This window comes from Microcaecilia unicolor, chromosome 3 (genome assembly GCF_901765095.1).
Source record: "Microcaecilia unicolor chromosome 3, aMicUni1.1, whole genome shotgun sequence".
In the NCBI taxonomy this organism is placed as follows: domain Eukaryota; kingdom Metazoa; phylum Chordata; class Amphibia; order Gymnophiona; family Siphonopidae; genus Microcaecilia; species Microcaecilia unicolor.
In genome coordinates, this window is record NC_044033.1 from 480,036,688 (window position 1) to 480,056,979 (window position 20,292).

Sequence of the window (20,292 nt, forward strand, 5' to 3'; positions counted from 1 at the left end):
TCCCACCTATTTGCGGGCTCAGTGTGGCTTACAATACATTGTATTAATGGAAGTACAATTTGTTACAACTCGATTGTGGGTACATTGTTAGGCATTGAGTTTAAAACAGAGTCTACGTATCGTTAAGAGAATAGTACAATGGAACAAAACAATGGAACAAAGGAAGAACAACGGATACTGATAGGACTATAGAACAATAGCGCGAAAAACGTTCGGGTATAGCATTGTTACCTGTAGATTAAGGTTTAAGTATGTTACAATGAGAGTACAGATGAGAATGTATTGATGTATTACTAACAGTGTGCGTAGACTTGTAAACTGTGCATGCTTATAGCCAGAGTATGGGAGGTGTTAACTAAAGCACATTACACTTGACCATTAAAGCTAGTTTTCAAGAATGGGAATTAATACATCCGAAAATCTATTCTACAGCAAGTTTGTGCTCAGTTGCTAATCAGTTAAACTGTTCCCAGATTTAGTGTAAAACTTTCAGCTGCAGTTTATTAATTGGAAGGGCCCCAACTTTTATCCTACATCCTGTCTCTAAAAATAATTACTTGCTTATGCCTGTTATATTTATTAATGTGTGTTTAGAGTTACTTTCCATTGGTTAGCTTAAAAGAAGCTATGTTGCACCGTTGAACTAAATGAACAGAAAACTCTTGTGTTTTTGTTCCCCCCTCCACCCCCCACATTCAGACAGCAGTTTCACTTAATACAGACGTGTTTACATTGCCACGGTAACCCAAACACTATAAGGAATCTCGCGGCTATTTCCTGTCAAAAGACAAAATGATGCTGGAAAAAGCAGCTCAGTGCCCGGGCGGGAGGGAAGAGAAAGCCTAGCTCTAAGCGCAACCTGGTTAGACGGCGCTGGCTCGCTCGCTCGCTCGCGCTGAGCTCTGAGTCAGTCAGCGGAAAGGGAGGGGAGTGGGACGCGCCACTGGCGCGCGACGAGTTACTTGTGTGTTTTTTTTTTTTTTTTTTTATTAGCCTGATAGCTAAAAATAATCATATTCAATCTACTCCGCACTCACTATTTTCAACATATCATCACATTTTGTAAATGACTTTTATTTCAATAATAGGTAGATACGTATACCCCACTCATAAAACACAAAGTGCCCTCAGTATATGTGATATGTTGAAAATAGTGAGTGCGGAGTAGATTGGATAGAAGATAGGATTTCCCCTTGAAAGCTAAACAGTAGCTAAAAATAACCACCAAGCCATTATTAGGCCGCAAGAGGCCGTTGGCCTGACAGTTGGGCATTAGAAAACACCTCAAAAGAAAGAGCGGCCATGGGGGCACAGAGTAAGCGGATTCCTCCCGTGTGAGGGTGGGGTTAGGTTACCCCGCCTATCTCTCGGTAGCTTTCGCCTCTGTCTGTGCTCAGTCAGTCCACGAGAAGCGCCTCTGTCTTGACAGTTGGAGATCTGAAGGAGAGAGAGAGAGAGTGGAAAAGGAAACTAACCAACCCGTTAGCGAGAGGAAACTGGGGCCAGGATGGCGCGGGGCTTACTTGGTGCTTTGCAGCTCTTTGCGCTGCTCGCTGTCTCAGCCACCGCAGGGTATGCTCGACCGTTTGGCCGGGGAAAAGGGAAGGGGTGGGGTAGTAATTAGGACAAGAGATCTGGAACGGAGTTTTTAACTGCAGGTGACCTGCGTGGGGCTAAACCTCTGGAAAAATATACATTAGTAGTTGCAAAATACGCATGCATGATAAATCAGTACTCTTGTGTTGTTTTTTTTTTTTTTTTGCTTAAGTTCATCTTGGCTGATTGCAGAAGGAAAGTGAAGGAGCTCCAGAAAAGAACTTCTGGACTCCCAACAGCAGCTTGTTGTAACAGTGTTTTCGTTGGAGGAGATGCAGTAATGCTCAAGGAAGAAATTAAATTAATGGTTGACGAAAGGTCCAAGCCTCATTTTACCCACCTTTGATTAATTCATAGAAGGTTTTCCGAAGGGGAAGGAGTTATTGATGAAAATAATTAGCACTTTAGAGCAGGACACTTAATTTTGCAGTGATTTCAGAGCATTTTTTTCTTACTTTTTTTCAGATTCAGGTATAAGTTTAATTTCCATAAGCCTAGTAACTGTAGTTCTTTTCTCTTCCTTTCTTTTCTGTTATTAGTCCAACTTTTCTGATTATAAGTCCATTGACTATTCGCCCTGGTTTGAATATCACAGTAGGAGTTGATCTGCTGTCAGAAAGCCAACCACAAGTGAAAGTGAGGGCAGAAATACTCAAGAAGAACACTACTGTTGTAAGTGGAGAAGGCCTTTTTCAAAAAGGTGAGCTACTTTATGTGTTTAAAAACAGAGGGGTCCATATTCACTATGGTTTTAAACAGGCAGGAGAAGATTCTGCCAACTTAAACATGCTGCCTATATATCAGCTGCACTTAATTAGACAGTGCTGCTGAATATCGGCTCTGCCTGTCATGGCATTGTCCATGTTATGCTGGGTTCATGGGTGGAATCATGGAAGAGCCAGCAGTAAGTGGGCATCAGCTATATTCGGTGCATGCACAAAAAGCAGAGAAAATTTTATAATAATCCTAGAAATATAAGATCTTTGAAGTTAAGATTTTTAAATATTTTGACATCAACACTACAGAACTTAATAGATATCTGGGTTTTCTATAATATTATAAACCATATTGTACTGTGTTTTATTTTTTGCAGTCTTCTGATTACCTAAGTCTCCTTGTTTCTCATTCCCACCCCACTCCTACCTTACTCTTGAGGTTGTCTTTGGAATGCTCTTATTCTATGTCTATTTTCTGATATTGTCATCTTTTGTCCTTATTGTTCTGGCCTTTAAAATCTAGTAAAAAAAAAATGTTAACTTAATCCAGTAAAAGAGGAATCATCATATTTTCTTTCTTTATGTGTATATATGTGTGCTTTGTTTTATCTCTGTTTTATTATATTTTAAGAGGACTAACATGACAGTCACGCTACTCTGAGGACAGGGAAATACCTGAATGTAACTCGCCTTCAACTACTACTGGAAAGTAATGAGCTAAATAATAAAAATCCAAAACCAGTTGAGTGTTAAATAACTAAGAAGCCCTTTTATTAAGCTGTGGTAAGCACTAATGCTGCTTACCACAGGTTAAACGCCACTATCAGGGTGTGTGCTGGGGCGCCCCGAGGTAGTTTTCAGATCTCTCTGCATGCTTTCAACTTAGAGGCAGAGAGTAGGTGTGCCTATTGCTAATTGGTTAGCACAGCTACATCACCATGTACATAAGTATTGCTCTGCTGGGACAGACCAAAGGTCCATCAAGCCCAGCATCCTGTTTCCAACAGTGACCAAACCAGGTCACAAATACCTGGCAAGATCCCCAAAAAGTACAAAACATTTTATGCTGCTTATCCCAGAAATAGTGGATTTTCCCCAAGTCCAATTTTTAATAATGTTCTCTGGACTTTTCCTTTAGGAAGCCGTCCAAACCTTTTTTAAACTCTAAGCACCGCCTTTAACACATTTTCTGGCAATGAATTCCAGAGTTGAATTACATGTTGAGTGAAGAAACATTTTCTCTGATTCATATTAAATTTAATACTTTGTAGCTTCATTGCATTCCCCCTAGTCCTAGTATTTTTGGAAAGCGTAAAAAGACGCTTCATGTCTACCCGTTCTGTTTTGCCCACATTAGTGCATAGGGATCAGCTGGGTTTAAGCTGGGGAGGCAGCCTTGTGATAATTCACATACTTTTTGGAGTATATTAGCTGCTGTGCCAAAAGTCACCAAAACCTTTTATTGCCTTTTCATTACATGCTGAAAAGGCTTTTGACAGGACTGAATGAAATTATTTATTTAGTGTGATGCAGTGGTTTGGGCATGGATAAAAAAATAAAAATGACAAAGCAAAATCCACATGGAAGGAAACACAAAATACGACACACCAAAAGGTTCTCAATTTATTCATATGGTTCATCTTTTCTATACAGCACCTTTTTCAAATGTTTACATGAATGGAGTATTGCCTGACTCTTTTCCCCTCTTCAGGGGTACTAACCAGAAGTGTAGCTAGGTGGGGCGCCAGGGGAGCAACCGCTCCCCTAATCAGATTTCAAGGGAAAACGGCGCCTATCTCTCTTGCTGCTGGGCTGCCACACAGCACCATGGATTTTACTTGTATTGGAGGCATAACTAACTCCTCTCTCTCTCCCCCTCCATACCAAAACCATCCACCCCCCCGCCCGAGTCTAGCAGACACCGCTTTCGCTCTCCCCCGCCCTCGGTTCCTCAAACCTGCTTTCTTTAGCAGCCCCTCCTTGCTGCCCTGTAGCGCTGACAGGCTGCCTGAGCCATCGCTGAATGCTTTCTTCTGCTCCGCCACTCTGACACAACAACTTCCTGTGTACGCGAGGGTGGGACGCGGCAGAGGAGGGAAGCATTCGGCACCGGCTCGGGCAGCCTGTTATCACTGCAGGGGCTGCTAAAGAAAAGCAGATTTGAGGGATGGAAGGGGAGGAACAAGGAGATTAGAAAACTGGAATCGGTATCAGCCGAGGAAGTTGGATGAAGACAGGGAGAGTCCATTATACAAAATAAAAATTGAACATCACTACAACAGCTTTAAAAAAAAAAAAAAAAGCTGTAGCTGATAGAAACAGCAGTTAAAAGCTTTGCATTTTTCTACACTGTTCTAAACAATACAGATGAGGGGATTTCAGTGAGGATATCCTGTTTCTTAATGGGTTCATCTTAACTGTTGTTGTAATCTGCCTTGGGAGGCTTGGTGTTATAAAGATGATGGAATATTTTGAAACTAAATGGAAGTAAAATTAAACTATCCTTCACTTCATGTTTTGCATATTTCTTTTAACATAACTAAATGAGCTATAAACCCCTAATTCAGCCCATTGGTTTTCTTATATTTTGTTCTTGTGATGACTTATACTGTGCCAAAACTGAAAACTCTTTATCTCTTCTATCTGGTCGATAATAAAAGGAGCTCATTGTGAACACTATCCACCCTAAAAGGTTGTTTTGTGGCTGTACATGAGGAATTGTGATACTGAATAAATAAGTTTGTTTTTGTTCCTAGTCATGCATCCAAATGTTGTATAATCCTTTCAAGAAAGCCAGTTAATCATTTGTTAGTGGAACATAACCATAGAGGGATGGTATGGTTGCATTTTCAGCATACTAGAGTCTAGCTAAGGAACAGGTTATTTTGAGTTGTTCTTCACTGGACCAAATTTTGCTTTCCTTGTGCCATCACCATCCTGCTGGATAGGCAGTGTCTTAAAAGGTGGAGCATAAGGGATTATTATTTTTTTTTTTTTTACATTTATATCTCACATTATCCCAAAAGAACTGAGGTTACCACCCTTAGGATTCACCTACAGCAAAGGTCCTTAATATGTAATACATGGTAGCAGTTATGAAACGGTGATGAAATATTCACATAGCAAGCAGCCTGAGCCAATAGAGTTATTTTTCACTGAACATAATTAACTTTGTGTGAACTTGGAAGCTAATGTTGGTACATTTAGACTGTGCTTTTGAGGAAAAAAAAGATGTTAATGTGTTTATATGTATAATTAAAAAAAAAAATCAGGATTTCTGATTGTTAAGCACCTGATTCTTTTGTTTTGGTGGCCCTTTACTAGGTGAGAACATCTGTGCATGAATACAGGGAGCCCTTATAACCAGCCCCTCCAAATGACACAATGATTTACAATTTAGAACTAATTAATACTCTGATGGAACCAGTATTTCCCCTATGTACATCCATATGCTGCACAAGCCGGCATATTTGAAAATATAAGTGAGGTCAAATAAAAATGCTACCAACAAAGAATGACAATGTGGATAGAGCAGCTTGTAGGTTTGTTTGTTTTGTTTTGGGTGAGGAGGAGAAGGAAAGGGAGACTAACCCTATTTGGCTTCAGCTTTTTGACGTCAAGTCATCTCCTGTTCTCAATCTAACCTCCTTGGGGAGGAAGAAGTTGTTGGACTCGGGGGGGGGGGGGGGGGATCGAGGGAACGAGAGGAAGAGTTGCTGGACTCATGGGGGTGGGGGGGCTGAGGGCAGAAGGAGAGGTTCTGGACTCCAGGGGGATTTCGGGAAGAAGCGAGAAAGGTCCTGGAGTCATTGGAGAGAAGGGGAATGTGCTGAACCCATGGGAGGGGGAAGAAAGAGGGAGGGAAGGGGACAGGTACTAGATCTGCAGGGGTAGCAGGATAGGAGAGATGCCAGACTATGAGGGACCATGGAGAAAGGAAGAAGATGGAAGGCCATAGGGGGATGGAGAGCGTGAGTAAGAGAAGGGGAGAGATACTGGATTCACAGGAGATGCAAGTACACAACCCTTGATGCGGTGCGCCTTCCTGGGTTGTGTAGGGGTTAAACCATGCTAAGCAGGTTTTCATTTCTACTGTGCAGTAGAATTATTGTGGTACAGTATATGGATATTTTCAGCACATAATTCCCTGGAGTGTATTCAGTGTACATAATACCATCAGTAATAGAGATACAAGGGGGAAATGACTGGTGCAGTTGCGCCACAGACACAGTGAAGGGGTCCTTCACTGCTGTGTTCAACAGTACCTTCACTGTTCCTTTTCTGCTGACATAGGTGCTGCCCTCACCGTAAGGATTTTATCTAGCCCTGCCCCAACTGCACTCTAGGCCCATCTCACCCCACCTTAGCCTTAGTCACTGATCACACATATGCTTATGAGGATTTAACCCTTCCCTCTCTCCCGGCCCTTCAGCCTCGCACTGGCGCCTATTTTACAAAGGTTTGCTCCTCCTGATGTCAAAACCTGGCTATGCCTTTGGTACTAGCTGAGGTTGTCCTTTATTTCCGCTGCTTAATATTGCTTTAGAGCGTCATGCAATTGCTATTAGAGAAGCAGAAAGTATTGTGGGTGTTCAATGTAAATTGTCTGCTTATGTGGCTAACTTGTTTTATTTACATGTTCAGTCTGTACCTAGTTTCACTGATAGAGCACTTTGAAATATTGAATTTGTTGTGGTGGGGGATATTCAAGGCAGTTAAAATGGTCTTGGCACAAAAGTTGAATTACATTGAGTATGGTACCTATTCCATATCCTGATTTCCTTGTATAAGGCTTTGGAGCATAGGCAGTTTGGAGAGGCTAAAATGGGGCAGGGATAGGGCCACGGTGAGGTGGGATGGTGGGCAAATTAAAATCCTTGTGGTGCAACACCTGTGTCAAGGGATAGTGGGAGCACTTTTGAACACAGCTTCCTCCCTCACCTGGTACCTCTGTAACTGATGGTATTATACACACTGAACACACTCCAGGGAATTATGCAGGATCTACTCTTTCTCCCCCTCCCCCTGACATATTCATCCAGGATTCATTCATTCTCTCTCTCTCCACCTACCATTATTGCCCCTCTGTCTCTCATCCCCCACTAAAGCCAGTGCTGCCCTCTATCTACCCACTCCATCCAGCATAGCTTGTTTCAGTGCCCCACAGGACTGTCTTTCTTTTGTTTTTTTTTCTCCCCCCTCCCCACCATGTAGCATTGTTCATCTTTCTTCCCCTCACCCCCATCTCTCTCTCTCTGTCCCCCCCCCCCTCCTCCTTATTACTCACTCACTGGCACCTCCAAAACAGCTGCCTTATAGAGTCCGCGAGCTTCCATTCCCTTCTCCTCTCTTCCTGATTCATGCTGCTGCCTCCCTGACTTGGCTGGGTTTGGAAGCAAAATTAAAGTATGCGCGGGGACATAGCCCTCGGCACACTGCCGGCTCTCCACCAGTCTCTGTCTTCCTCTTCCTTCCTTCCTCACACCCATGATGTAATTTCCTGTATTGGAGAGGTTGGGAGTGAGGAGGAGGAAGACAGAGACTGGTGGAGAGCTGGCAGTGTGCCGAGGGCTATGTCCCCGCGCATACTTTAATTTTGCTTTCAGTCAGGGAGGCAGCGGCACAAATCAGGAAGGGAATGGAAGGTTGCAATCTAGTTGTGGATGCCAGAAGGCAGTAGCAGGGAGGAGTGGAGAAGGTAATGGTTGGGGAGGCTTAGCCTCCCCAAGCCTCTTATACAGGGTGCCTATGCTTTGGAGGTTAAGATTGCTTGACTTTTGTGGCATGGTAAGCCAGAATAGCATTAAGGAAGTTAAAATTGCTAAAATACAAAGGGGGAATGGTTTTCTGGACATTGTGCATATCTGGGGGCTGCTGCTCCTCACTGGTTTTCAGATTGGGATGATTTGATGTGCCTAGGTGGTTGCAATTTAGAGAGGATGCTTGCTGCCCATTTGTTTTTTCATCGCAGGTTAGCAGGGTCGTTTGGCAGTTTACTTTTGGTGTGTGTGCTGACCAGTATTTGGTACAACATCTTGATATGTAAGGGGCAGGATCGGACTATATTTCTGTTTGGTTAATTTGAGGCTGTAAATTCAGGAGAGAATGTTTACAGCTGGCCTGAGTGGCAGAGTAAGGGTATTTGGTTTGTGCATCAGCTTGTTTGGGAGGGCAATCTTCGGACCTTTGATGAGGTCTAGAATGAGTTTGGTTTGGAGGTAAAGGAATCTATATATATATAAAAGGCAAGACCAACGTTCTGAAGCCTCCAGCCGGAATTGTGAAGCGCCACAGATATCCGGTTTCCCCATGAGTGAAGGAAAACAGCACAGCACGAAATCCCTCTCTCTGTAACAGTGAAGGACTCAGAGGGGGAGGGGAGAGAGATGCCCTCACTCTCTCTGTAACACAGAACAGCAGGAAACTTAACACTGAAGGACTGGACTCCAAGGGGGGAGGGGAGGGAGAGAGGGCAGAGGGCAGGGACACACACTCCCACATGCACACTCTGAAGAAAACCTTGCTAGCCCCCGTTTCATTTGCATCAGAAACGGGGCTTTTTTACTAGTTTATTACAAATGATCACAAGTAAAGCATTGTCTGCAGTGCTATTGGACTACACTGGTAGTGAATGGGCATTCAGAGGTAAAGAATTGGTGTTTAAAGAGTGGAATGGCTGGAAGGGTGTCTGTAATATGCAGAATGGTTAAGCTTAAGAGTGCGTTTAGGTGCAGAGATTTGGAACATGCATGTCCAGGAGAAAGATTTGTGGGGGGAAGGGAATTTTTTTTCTGCTTCCTTATGGGAGTACTTTTGGACCAGAGTATATTGGCAATCCTTATCGGCTTTGATTGCACATCACTTTTTTATTCTATGTAGCTTATAGAGCACTCTGGACCCCTCTAAGGTGTCAAAGTTGTTTGGGGATAGTTCTGATGTAGAGAATGACACGGGGACGAGGAATCGCAGTAACCGCAGGAACGGGAACAGAGCTTGCAGAGTGGGGATGGGGACAGAGCCCACAGGGATGGGGACAAACTTTGTCTCCGTGTCATTTTCTGCTTTGAAGCCTGTTAATGAACTGGACTGTTGTTTATGTTTAAGTGATGCCTACAAAGATATTTTGATTTTTTTTGGAAAAACAAGCAAACATACTGGCCACAACTAGCAAAATTTGCATGGGGGATCCTGTACATCCTGCTACCAGCACATCCTAAGAAGACAACTTCTATTCCAGGAAGGACTGTGGAAGACAGGAGAGCTAGATTGAATCCTGAGATTGTTGATAACTTCTTATTTATCCACAGATTGAAAAACCATAACAGTGCTTCATAGGGCATATTTTCCCCCTCTAGGGCATATAGAACGGGTTGTATTTTATACCCGTGGACATTTTAACAGTGTGAATTAGGATTCCTTGGTGTAGTAGAAATCACCTATTGTTGGGGTTGGAAGAGTAGAGGGTGATGGTTGGAAGGGTAGAGGGTGGTGGTGGGAAGGAGGGTTATTATAGCTGCTCATTGTTATTATTGTTCTCTATTTGTAATTTACACACAACAGTTGCACAGCATATTGTTCCTTTTTATACTTTATCAAAAAGATTTAAATATAAAATCATGAGTGTTCAAGGCTTCTGCAGATGAGGACAGAGCCCACGGGGATGTGATGGGGTGGGGACAGAGACAGAACATGCGGGGACGGGATGGGGAAGGAGACAGAACCCACGGGGATGGGGCGGGGACAGGGACAAACATTGTCCCAGTGTCATTCTCTAGTCGGATGCCTATTGAAGGATCCTTGTTTCATATGTTGTTTGACCATTCTAATTTGAAGCAATTTTGGGATCTAGTTTGGATCAGGTTCAGTGTGCGTTTGGTATTCAGGTTGAGCTTAGTTATAGGATTCTGATTTTTGGGATCAGCTGCATTGCCTCATGATCTGCCGGGGAATAGAACTAATTTGTTTACACTGATAGGAATTGCTTGTCAGGTTCTCAGGTTCAGAGCCCGCGGGAACGGACTCTGGAGCAAATGTGAGCCCTTGGGCTGCTGACGAGGAGCGACAGTAGCAGGCAAAACCCGCCAACCAACACTGGGCTAGCACACCGGCATGGGCAAGGACTGCAGGCACCGCCCAGAGAGCCGGAACACACGGACTGGAGGGCACTGGACTGGAACACACCGGACTGGAACGACTGGAACACACTGGACCGGAACACACTGGACTGGAATACACCGGACTGGTCCGTACCGGACTGGAACACACCAGACTGGAACACACTGGACTGGAGTACACCGGACTGGTTTGTACTGGACTGGAGCATACAGGACTGGAACACTCTGGACTGGAGTACACCGGACTGGTCTGCACAGCTTCACCTGCACTTAGCCACTGACCCCCCAGGAGTTGAACTCCTGAGTTCGAGCGGCCGGCATTACTTACCGGATACAGGATAACACAGGGACCAGGATACTAGAACAAGCAGCCAGCACAGAGAGAGAGAGCTAGCTCAGAAAGGACAGACAGGGGAAACAGAAGCCAGCACAGAAGCTGACCCCCAGAAATAAGGTAAGTCTGTGGGGGGGGGGGGGAGTCACGGCCACAATCATGACATTGCTATTCAATCCATCATGCCTGAATGGAAAAGTAATTCTGAGTTGAGTATGATTGGGTCGTGGAATGTTGTATATCTTATCAGAAGGTATGAGGAGGTGGCTGCAATTAAGAGGAGGAGATTGGCATCCTTTTTAAGAGAATGTGGATGCCACTTGATTCTTATTGTCAAGTTAGCAATGGGTAGTTTGTATGTAATCTCAGTGTAACCCGGTTCTCACCGCCACCAGCACAGCATCTTGGGGCACCGACTAGCTCTTGGGGTTGGGTACCCTTGACTTGAGCCACAAAACAAAATCTGTCAGTCACACACATAGTTCAGACTGTCTTACACGAGTTTGGGCATAGATTGGGGCCAGACTTGCTCTGGTAGGCCATACGATATTAAGCTGGGCTGTATCTGGGTACTCTTGATCAGTCCGGGAGCAATCACTTCACTCTCGCTTCCAAAAATGCTCTCCACATCAAGGATTGTATTTTATGCAACTGATCTTTACTAACTCTTACAAGAGGGAGTTCAGATCTTCTTTGGAACAGTCAATTTATAATTTAACTTGATATCGGATGCAAACTATAAATCCACAGACAAATTTAGGGACGTGGTTTATCTTCCTAATTACAATTTATAATCTTGTAATATGTACTTACCCCTCCTGTCCATTACCCATCCCTTCAGGCTGTGTAATCAAAGGTGCTGCTTGTAGTGTTCATTGTTACAAGCAAATGCCTAAAGGATCAGACATCCCTGTCTGTACTTACTTCTAGAGATGCATGTCCCTGACTTGCATCCTCTGGCCTTAAACAGGCTGTTCCCTTTTACCCACCCAGAGCACTCCACTCTTCCAGTTAGTTCCTTTGGCTGATGATAACTCCCCCTTCAGATCAGCCTTAGGTTATTCTGGCCTTTCCAGGACACCCCATCTCCTCACGGGTCCTGACGGGGGTAGAGGCAATCAGAGACCTCGTGTAAACCCCAACACTAACTTTTATTAACTCTTAACTCCTCCTCTACTGTCATTCAGCAACCAGAAACACTTCCTTCTGCAATTTACCCAGGAACCCACCCCCTTGAGCTGGATCTTTTACCACCAACACCTCAGAACCCTCTTCCCTCAGTAACTCTTCAGAGTTACTATCTCATGATCTTTTTAGTAATCCCCATTCTAATGGAGGATTACATCAGCATTTTATTACTGTGTGACCTGGGAGAGGGAGAGGGAGTTTTTGAATTTTGAGTTGTTGCTGTTTCTTTATAACAATTTAAAGTCAATAAAAAATATTGAACTAAAAAAATTAAAATCGCTTTACTTACAGCTAAATGACCTTTAAAATGTAGAACAGTCTCAAATCCTCCTCAGGAATTATAAAATTATCCTCTAGTCTTACATTCACTAAATTGTAAATTTAACCTTAGATTACTGAGTAAGCTGATAAATTGTATTAATGTACCCTCCCCATTCAAGACCCTAAAACCAAGAAACATGTTGTCACCATTGTGTAATGACTGGGACTCATCTGTGCCCCTGATTCCACCCCACTTCAAGGCTAAAAACACTTCTTCTGCAGCATACTCTGCCCTGGTTAGCCTGAAAATCAGAAGCTAGGGTTGGGATGGGAGTCGACTCCACTTCTCCCACATAGAAGTTTTCAGCATTGCCATTTGATCAAGTTCTTTGAAATGCAGTATTGCACATTATCTTCAAGGGATTCTAGACTAGTTGACACTAGTGTCAATTTTACTAAGTGTTTGTGCTTTTTGATGCATAATTAACAAACTGGATTTTCAAGAGGTATGCAGTGTGAAATAGGATAAATTAGGGATAAGGATGAACAAATTGGTCCTCTGGTGCCATGAAGCATTGGTTTGATATGGGAATGCAGTTAAGTCAAAGGATTTTGTCATCCTTAATGTCACTTAATGATGGGAAGATCAAATCTGATCACCTGGCCTAATAATATCACAGGAGCTGTCTGTGGGGGATGGGGAGGAATGCAGGCTATATGCAGAGATTCATTGCAGGGCTCTATTTGCATAAATCAGTAGGGGATCAAAATACCTATGGGGTACCTGAATGTAACTTGCCTTGAACTGCCACTGGTAAGGCACGAGCTAAATGCTTTAAAACAAAACAAAAAAAAAAAGCTTGGGGCCCTGTTTACTAAGCCACGCTGTAGGCGCACAAACTTTTTAGCATGCAATAAAAATTAGCGCACACTATTAATAGACACCTATAGGAGTATAATGGGTGTCTGTCATTAGCATGTGCTAATTTTTAGTCTGTGTTAAAAAGTTAGCGAGCCTTAGTAAACAGGGCCCGTAATGTTTTGTTGCATAGCTTAATTTGTGAGATGTGTGACGTGCTTTGAATGAAAATAGAAATATTTGTAGTCCTCTTTTCTCATGTCAGAACAGAATAACTTAACATTAACTTAACAGCCGTATACTGTCCTGACCTGAGGCAAGAGGTTTTGACCTCTGAAAGCTAAAAATGTATTTAGTCCAATAAAATGGTATCATCATATTTTTCATTTGTTGTTTTATTTGCATTTGTTAATCTATAATATAATGGTTGAAATATGTCAGTTTTTGAAATTTGCATCTGCTGTTGAGACCCGCGAGACTACCATTGGAAGTCTTGACCACCATTTTGAAAACATGGCAGCATCAGCGGGTGGGGGAATAGCGGCAGCGCAGCAGGCAAGAAAGAACATGCTCACCCCCACAGAGGCCACTAGACCACCAGGGCCCTTCAGGTAGGATCGGGATAGCAGGGGTGTCGGCTGAGGCGGTAGGGGGGCATCGGGCAGCGGCCAGGTGGGGGACTCAGACCACTCTCAGTTCCTGGGGGCCCAGACCACTCTCAGTCCGCCCCTGTAGTTGAGTATTGTTCTCAATCATTGAAATTAACACATACTTCTTCATTAACACTTTTTGATTGATGTACTTTAGCACTGGCATTTTTTCATAACACAAAGAACAGTAACCTGCTTGTTTAGAGCATTTATCTACCTGACAGATTATTCATGACTAAAAGAAATGTTGCCACAATATCTAAGCAGCAGATTCTTGCTAGAGTGCCTTATTTTCTGAACATATTTTAGTACTCTTGTTTGAACATGTTTCTCCCAGTTGCTCTCTGTAATATTTCCCATTGTCACAGACTGTGAAGAAGACTGTAGATAGCGCTTCAGAAATAAGAGAATGGCAATGCTGATTGGTACTTTCTTTTTTAGGCTGTCCACTGTAAGTAACATAGTTCAGCAATTCTGCCCCATCTTGTTTTCTGATGCGCAGGTGACCAGAAAGTGTTCCTATAAAATGCATATTCAGACCAGACTATAGCAATATGCCAGCACAAAAAGCAGTGATTCCACAGAAACAGACTTTAGTATATTTTAATCCTGGAGCTATTAAACACACCCAGAACATTTTTTTTTCTTTTTCCTGAACAATTCTAAGGCCAGTCATTGAGCCTGAGGCTTCTATAAGCTCATCTCAGATTGGGACCTGCAGTGTTTCAAAACACACCACAGAGCGTGGGAAAAAATTTCTAGCACACTTTCTCTTTAAATATAAAAGGTTTTACCAGTTAATTACAGTATTATCCTGTAATTAACTATATTCATGCTGGTACAGTAAACCAGATCTTTCATTTTTTAAAAAAGTTTTATTTATTGACATTTCAAAATAATAAGCAATTTAGTACTTCTACATAAAATTAAAGATATATTAATTCATGAAAAAGAAGGAAAACCTACCTCATCTTTATATGAATAGTAAGTCCACAAATGGGAGAGACCAAGAGAAAAATGGAAGTACCAACTCATATGAAAAAGAAAACCTAACCATTTCCTTGGCACATCAGAAAACTCTACTCTTGTACAGTGCATTACTCATACAGGGCTGACAGTATTATTGATGAAAGCTGTACATTGAACTAGCTAAAAAATACATATTTCAGACTGAAACTTTAATGTATTTGCATGGAGACTTAAAAAAAGCCCCCAAGTGCCTCAGATCTCATTAGCAAGAACTATTTCCATCTTCACCGAGTTCACTAGATATGTCCGAAAACATTCTAATCGATCAGTTCATAAATTTTTCGTTACAGTGACGAAAAAGCCATTCTAAATCTGAGGCCAAAGCCAGTGTCACTAATAAAGTACCGGGGACAATTACCTTTGAATCTGACATTTCCAATAAAGCTGACACATCAACACATCATCTCTATCTTGAGCTTTCAATAGTTGTGAGGCCCCTTCTTGGATGCAGGTAAACAATAGGCCTTTGCAGGAGGAAGTGAGGAGACTTCAGGAACCTTCAATAAAGCTAGCATGTATTTCCTGAACATTTAATAGAGTGAAACAGTTGGTGATCTGGGAAAATGTATAATTCTTAAGTCGGAACACCTAATTAAATTATCCATAGCCTTCACTCTCCTCAAATTCATCATGCATTCTTTTCAGACAGTGCTTAAAACTTCCTTATTCACTTTGGGCTTCTTTTACAAAGCCACGCTACCGATTCCTGGTGCAGCAAATGAGAAGAAGCCCATTCAATTCCTATGTGCTTCCTCTCATTTACCGCACGGGAATCGTTGGCGCAGCTTTCTAAAAGAAGCCCTTTGTTTATAACTGGCTTGCCTTCTGCTTCTCTTTGAGGCTCATTCAGTCTGTTTTCATGGTCCTGCCTCATAGAAGGCAGATAAGACTCTAAGGGAAAATCTCGACATCTATTCTTTTCTATTTAGGTATTTCTATTCTGCCTTTAAACCAGATGGTGAAAAGTGGATTACAATAGCAAGAGACCTCCAATCAGAAGGAATTTACAAAAATAGTCTCAAATACAACAACAACAAACAATAATATCTCAACTCCTACTAAAACAAGATTGTCTTAAGTGCCTTATGGAAAGAAAGATAAGATGTGATCGTATTTCAACGGGAATGCTATTCCAAATCCTAACCCCTTAAAATCCCAAACGAGTGTTACAATATACGTTTGAATTCATGCACTTCACAGAAGGAAAATCCAGTTTTGTCCTGCTTCTTAGATGGTTTCTACTATTTATAAATTGAAGGAACCCTCCCACTGATTGAAACCATAAAAACTTTTATATACTAAACAAGCAATTTTAAAATGAATTCTAGAATCTAATTTAAGTCAATGTAGGAGTAGCTTCATGAAACTTTCCTAGGTTAAAAATTAACCTTGCAGATGCATTTAACAATAATTGAAGCCACTTCCTTAACTGTGTATTGATTAAACAATATAAAGTTACAGTAATCCAAGTAAGGTAACAAAATTGCTTGGGCTAGTCTAAAACTTGACAGACTCAATGTAAATAGAACTGCTCTTAATCTACATAAATTAAGAACTTAATCTGCTCACATGATTTATGTCAGTCTTGAGTCTAAAATTATTCCCAATAGCTTTGATTTTGTTTTCGTGTTGCAAAGAAATTCCTGATGTCAAATCTGTGGTTTTTGCAGAGACCCATTATTGATTTCTAAGCCATAACTTTGTCTCCTGGACATTAAGGAAACTGGCTGTAGCCCAGTTTTCAACAATTGTAATATAACGCTTCACAGTGATTGAGTTTTTTCAACTGAATCTTGTTCAAGGCAAAGAACAAATACGTCCTCTGCACAAGATAGTGAGTTATTCCTATCTCTCAGATAACCTCCTAAAGGGAAAGGCAAGTTGCCAGGTCAGCTGGGTAAAAAGATTACTTTTGGTGCCATATAAATTTTATTGCTCCTTACCCCTCCGGAGTAGTGGAACTGCATTAAGCCCTGCCCACCGACAATCCTGATATCAGATGCCAATCCTCCACTGCCTACAAGAAGGCTGACCTGCAGGTGGGCCTTTCTCGCCGGCGAGCCCTGCCAAAGGGCCCTTTGTGTGGCCCTTCATGGGGACCAATGGTGGGAACTTTTATGCTGGTTTTTTTTCTTTTTTTTTGAGTGACGCTGCTTCCATTTTCCATTTTTGATACATATAATTGTATAGTTCTTATGTTCCCTTATGGGTCTTTAACAACAATATTGTTTATTGGCAGGATTTCTGGGTTTTTTGAGTAGTTTTAGTTTTATCAGTGGATGTTTTAAAACCTATTAGGGGACTAACTACCTTTTGTAGCAGATTCCTCTACTTTTTATTCTGTGCTTAATATTAGAATTTTCCACCTTTTGTCTCTCAGTTTTTAAAGGTTATCTTTTAGTAAGTCCAAGTAGTTTGATCATATATCTACTTATTTTTTTAAACCTTTTTAATACGGTTTGGCTGTTTGAGGAACTGGGGTAGGGTTTCAAAAGAATGACCCATACCTATAATACTCTCAACATTAAGGGCAAAAAGAGTACTGGGGGGGGGGGATTACAACTCAATTGGGATGCATTAGTAGATTGTTTTTCAGTCAGCCCACATTTTATTGAACCAGTGATCACTCATGGATTTATTATGATGCATAAAAGGAAATATTTGGGCAAGGGTTCTAATATGGCCAATTTAGTGAAAATTGTGCTTTCTATGGTAGGCTCAGAAGAGTTTCTCCCTATGCCTTGCTCATATCTTAATGTTAGATCTGCCTGTTATAAAACTTGGCTTATAGACTTCTGGTGGAGCTGCGGTGACCAACTATCATGTGAGCTGGGAAAGTTGTGATTGCTATTGCATATATTTTACATGTGATATATTTGGAGCAATTGGAAGGAATATTAGGGCTCTTAGGGTGCTTGAAAATCTGAAGTAAATGGAGAAATTCAATGATTGAGACAGTTATCCACCCTGTAGGGGCATTGTTCCCATGTTCTGTAGGGGTGAATTATTACTCTGAGAATTTATCTTAAAAAGATGTTTTGTATAGTTTTTTTTTTTTGCGCCAATTGTATATACTGTACATATATATGGGAAGCTCTTATTGTAAAGTTGAGTTAATAATAATATTCCATTATAGAACTGCAGTTCAGAATACAGCCGTTCGGCTAATTTATGGATTGAAAAGATAAGATTCTTTTCTGGTGTCTGCCAATACTAGGGTGTTACCTTTAATATTTCTCATTCCTTCTAAGTTAAAATGCAGAGCATGCCAGTGCTCTTACAGAGTTCTGGGCAGAGTTCTAAACTGCCGAGTTAGGCAGTTGGGAGGGCTAGCTGGATTGTTTGTCTGTCAGAGACTAAAAAAGTAGTATGAGTAAATTTTTAATATTTAATGTGTGAAGAAGAGTGGTTGCGTAGTAAGTATTGAGAAGCCCACAGTAGTATTTTGGCTTCAGGGCATTTGACTGGGTGCTGTATGAAGAAAAATAAGATGGCCTGTGTCAAGTTATGGTGTACGAATTTGCTATATTTCAATAACAGAGGCAATAAAACTGTTTTATTTTCATTGGGAAACTGAGTCCCTAGGGCTTCTGCAGTGCTATTTTTAAAACTGGGGTTTGGTCTCTGAATGGGAGTATAGAACTCTTGAGACTTGAGAAATCAGCCCTTAAAGGAAAGCTACACAGTGAGCTGCAGTAGCTGTTAGTAGTGATAGAGGATCTGGCATGGCCAAAATTAAAACAGAGCTGTGACAAGATTTCTACCAAGGAAGGTACATTGTCTAATTTGAACTGCCGGGAAATAGGCGAGCTTCAATAAATACAAATAAAATTGCAGTCTGAGTTGAGAACTTGAAGTGAGTTGGAAATGTGTGCAGTATCTAAGCAATACATTTGACTGGAAAATGGGAGAAGAGTAACATAGTAGATGATGGCAGAAAAAGACCTGCATGGTCCATCCAGTCTGCCCAACAAGATAAACTCATATGTGCTACTTTTTGTGTATACCTTACCTTGATTTGTACCTGTCCTTTTCAGGGCACAGACTGTGTAAGTCTGCCCAGCACTATCGCCGCCTCCCAACCACCAGCCCCGCCTCCCACCACCGGCTCTGGCACAGACCGTATAAGTCTGCCCAGCACTGTCCCTGCCTCCCGCCACCGGCTGTGCCACCCAATCTTGGCTAAGCTCCTTAGGATCCATTCCTTCTGAACAGGATTCCTTTATGTTTATCCCACACGTGCTTGAATTCTGTTACCATTTTCATTTCCACCACCTCCCGTGGGAGGGCATTCCAAGCATCCACTACTCTCTCCATGAAAAAATACTTCCTGACATTTTTCTTGAGTCTGCCCCCCTTCAATCTCATTTCATGTCCTCTCGTTCTACCTCCTTCGCATCTTCGGAAAAGGTTCGTTTGCGGATTAATACTTTTCAAATATTTGAACGTCTGTATCATATCACCCCTGTTTCTCCTTTCTTCCAGAGTATACATGTTCAGGTCATCAAGTCTCTCCTCATACGTCTTGTAACGCAAATCCCTTACCATTCTCGTAGCTTTTCTTTGCACCGCTTCAATTCTTTTTACATCCTTCGCAAGGTACGGCCTCCAAAACTGAACACAATACTCCAGGTGGGGCCTCACCAACGACTTATTCAGGGGCATCAACACCCCCTTTCTTCTGCTTGTCACACCTCTCTCTATACAGCCTAACAACCTTCTAGCTACGGCCACCGCCTTGTCACACTGTTTCGTCGCCTTCAGATCCTCAGATACTATCACCCCAAGATCCCTCTCCCCATCTGTTCCTATCAGACTCTCCCCACCTAACACATACGTCTCCCGAGGATTTCTATTCCCTAAGTGCATCACTTTGCATTTCCTCGCGTTGAATTTTAATTGCCAAACCTTAGACCATTCTTCTAGCTTCCACAGATCCTTTCTCATGTTTTCAACTCCCTCCCGGGTGTCCACTCTATTACAGATCTTAGTATCATCCACAAATAGGCAAACTTTACCTTCTAACCCTTCGGCAATGTCACTCACAAATATATTGAACAGAATCGGTCCCAGCACCGATCCTTGAGGCACACCACTACTCACCTTTCCCTCCTCCGAGCGAATTCCATTCACCACCACCCTCTGGCTTCTGTCCGTCAACCAGTTCCTAATCCAGTTCACCACTTCGGGTCCTATCTTCAGCCCATCCAGTTTATTTAAGAGCCTCCTGTGGGGAACCGTGTAGCTTTGCTGAAATCTAAGTAGATTACGTCCATAGCTCGTCCCTGATTCAATTCTCCTGTCACCCAATCAAAGAATTCAATGAGATTCATTTGGCACGATTTCCCTTTGGTAAAACCATGTTGTCTCGGATCTTGCAACTTATTGGCTTCCAGGAAATTCACTATCCTTTCCTTCAGCATCGCTTCCATTACTTTTCCAATAACCGAAGTGAGGCTTACCGGCCTGTAGTTTTCAGCTTCTTCCCTATCACCACTTTTGTGAAGAGGAACCACCTCCGCCGTTCTCCAATCCCTTGGAACCT

The 20,292-nt window shown here is 42.2% G+C and overlaps 1 protein-coding gene across 1 annotated transcript in view; it reads left to right on the forward strand.

Moving 5' to 3' along the window:
- Positions 1 to 1,371: 1,371 nt before the first annotated feature.
- Positions 1,372 to 20,292, forward strand: part of CD109 (CD109 molecule) — a 538,537-nt gene continuing 519,616 nt past the window's right edge. The window contains exons 1-2 of the mRNA XM_030199046.1: positions 1,372 to 1,572; positions 2,136 to 2,296. Of these exons, the coding sequence (XP_030054906.1) occupies positions 1,508 to 1,572; positions 2,136 to 2,296 (226 nt within the window). The 5' untranslated portion in view covers positions 1,372 to 1,507. The remainder of the gene's footprint in view (positions 1,573 to 2,135; positions 2,297 to 20,292) is intronic.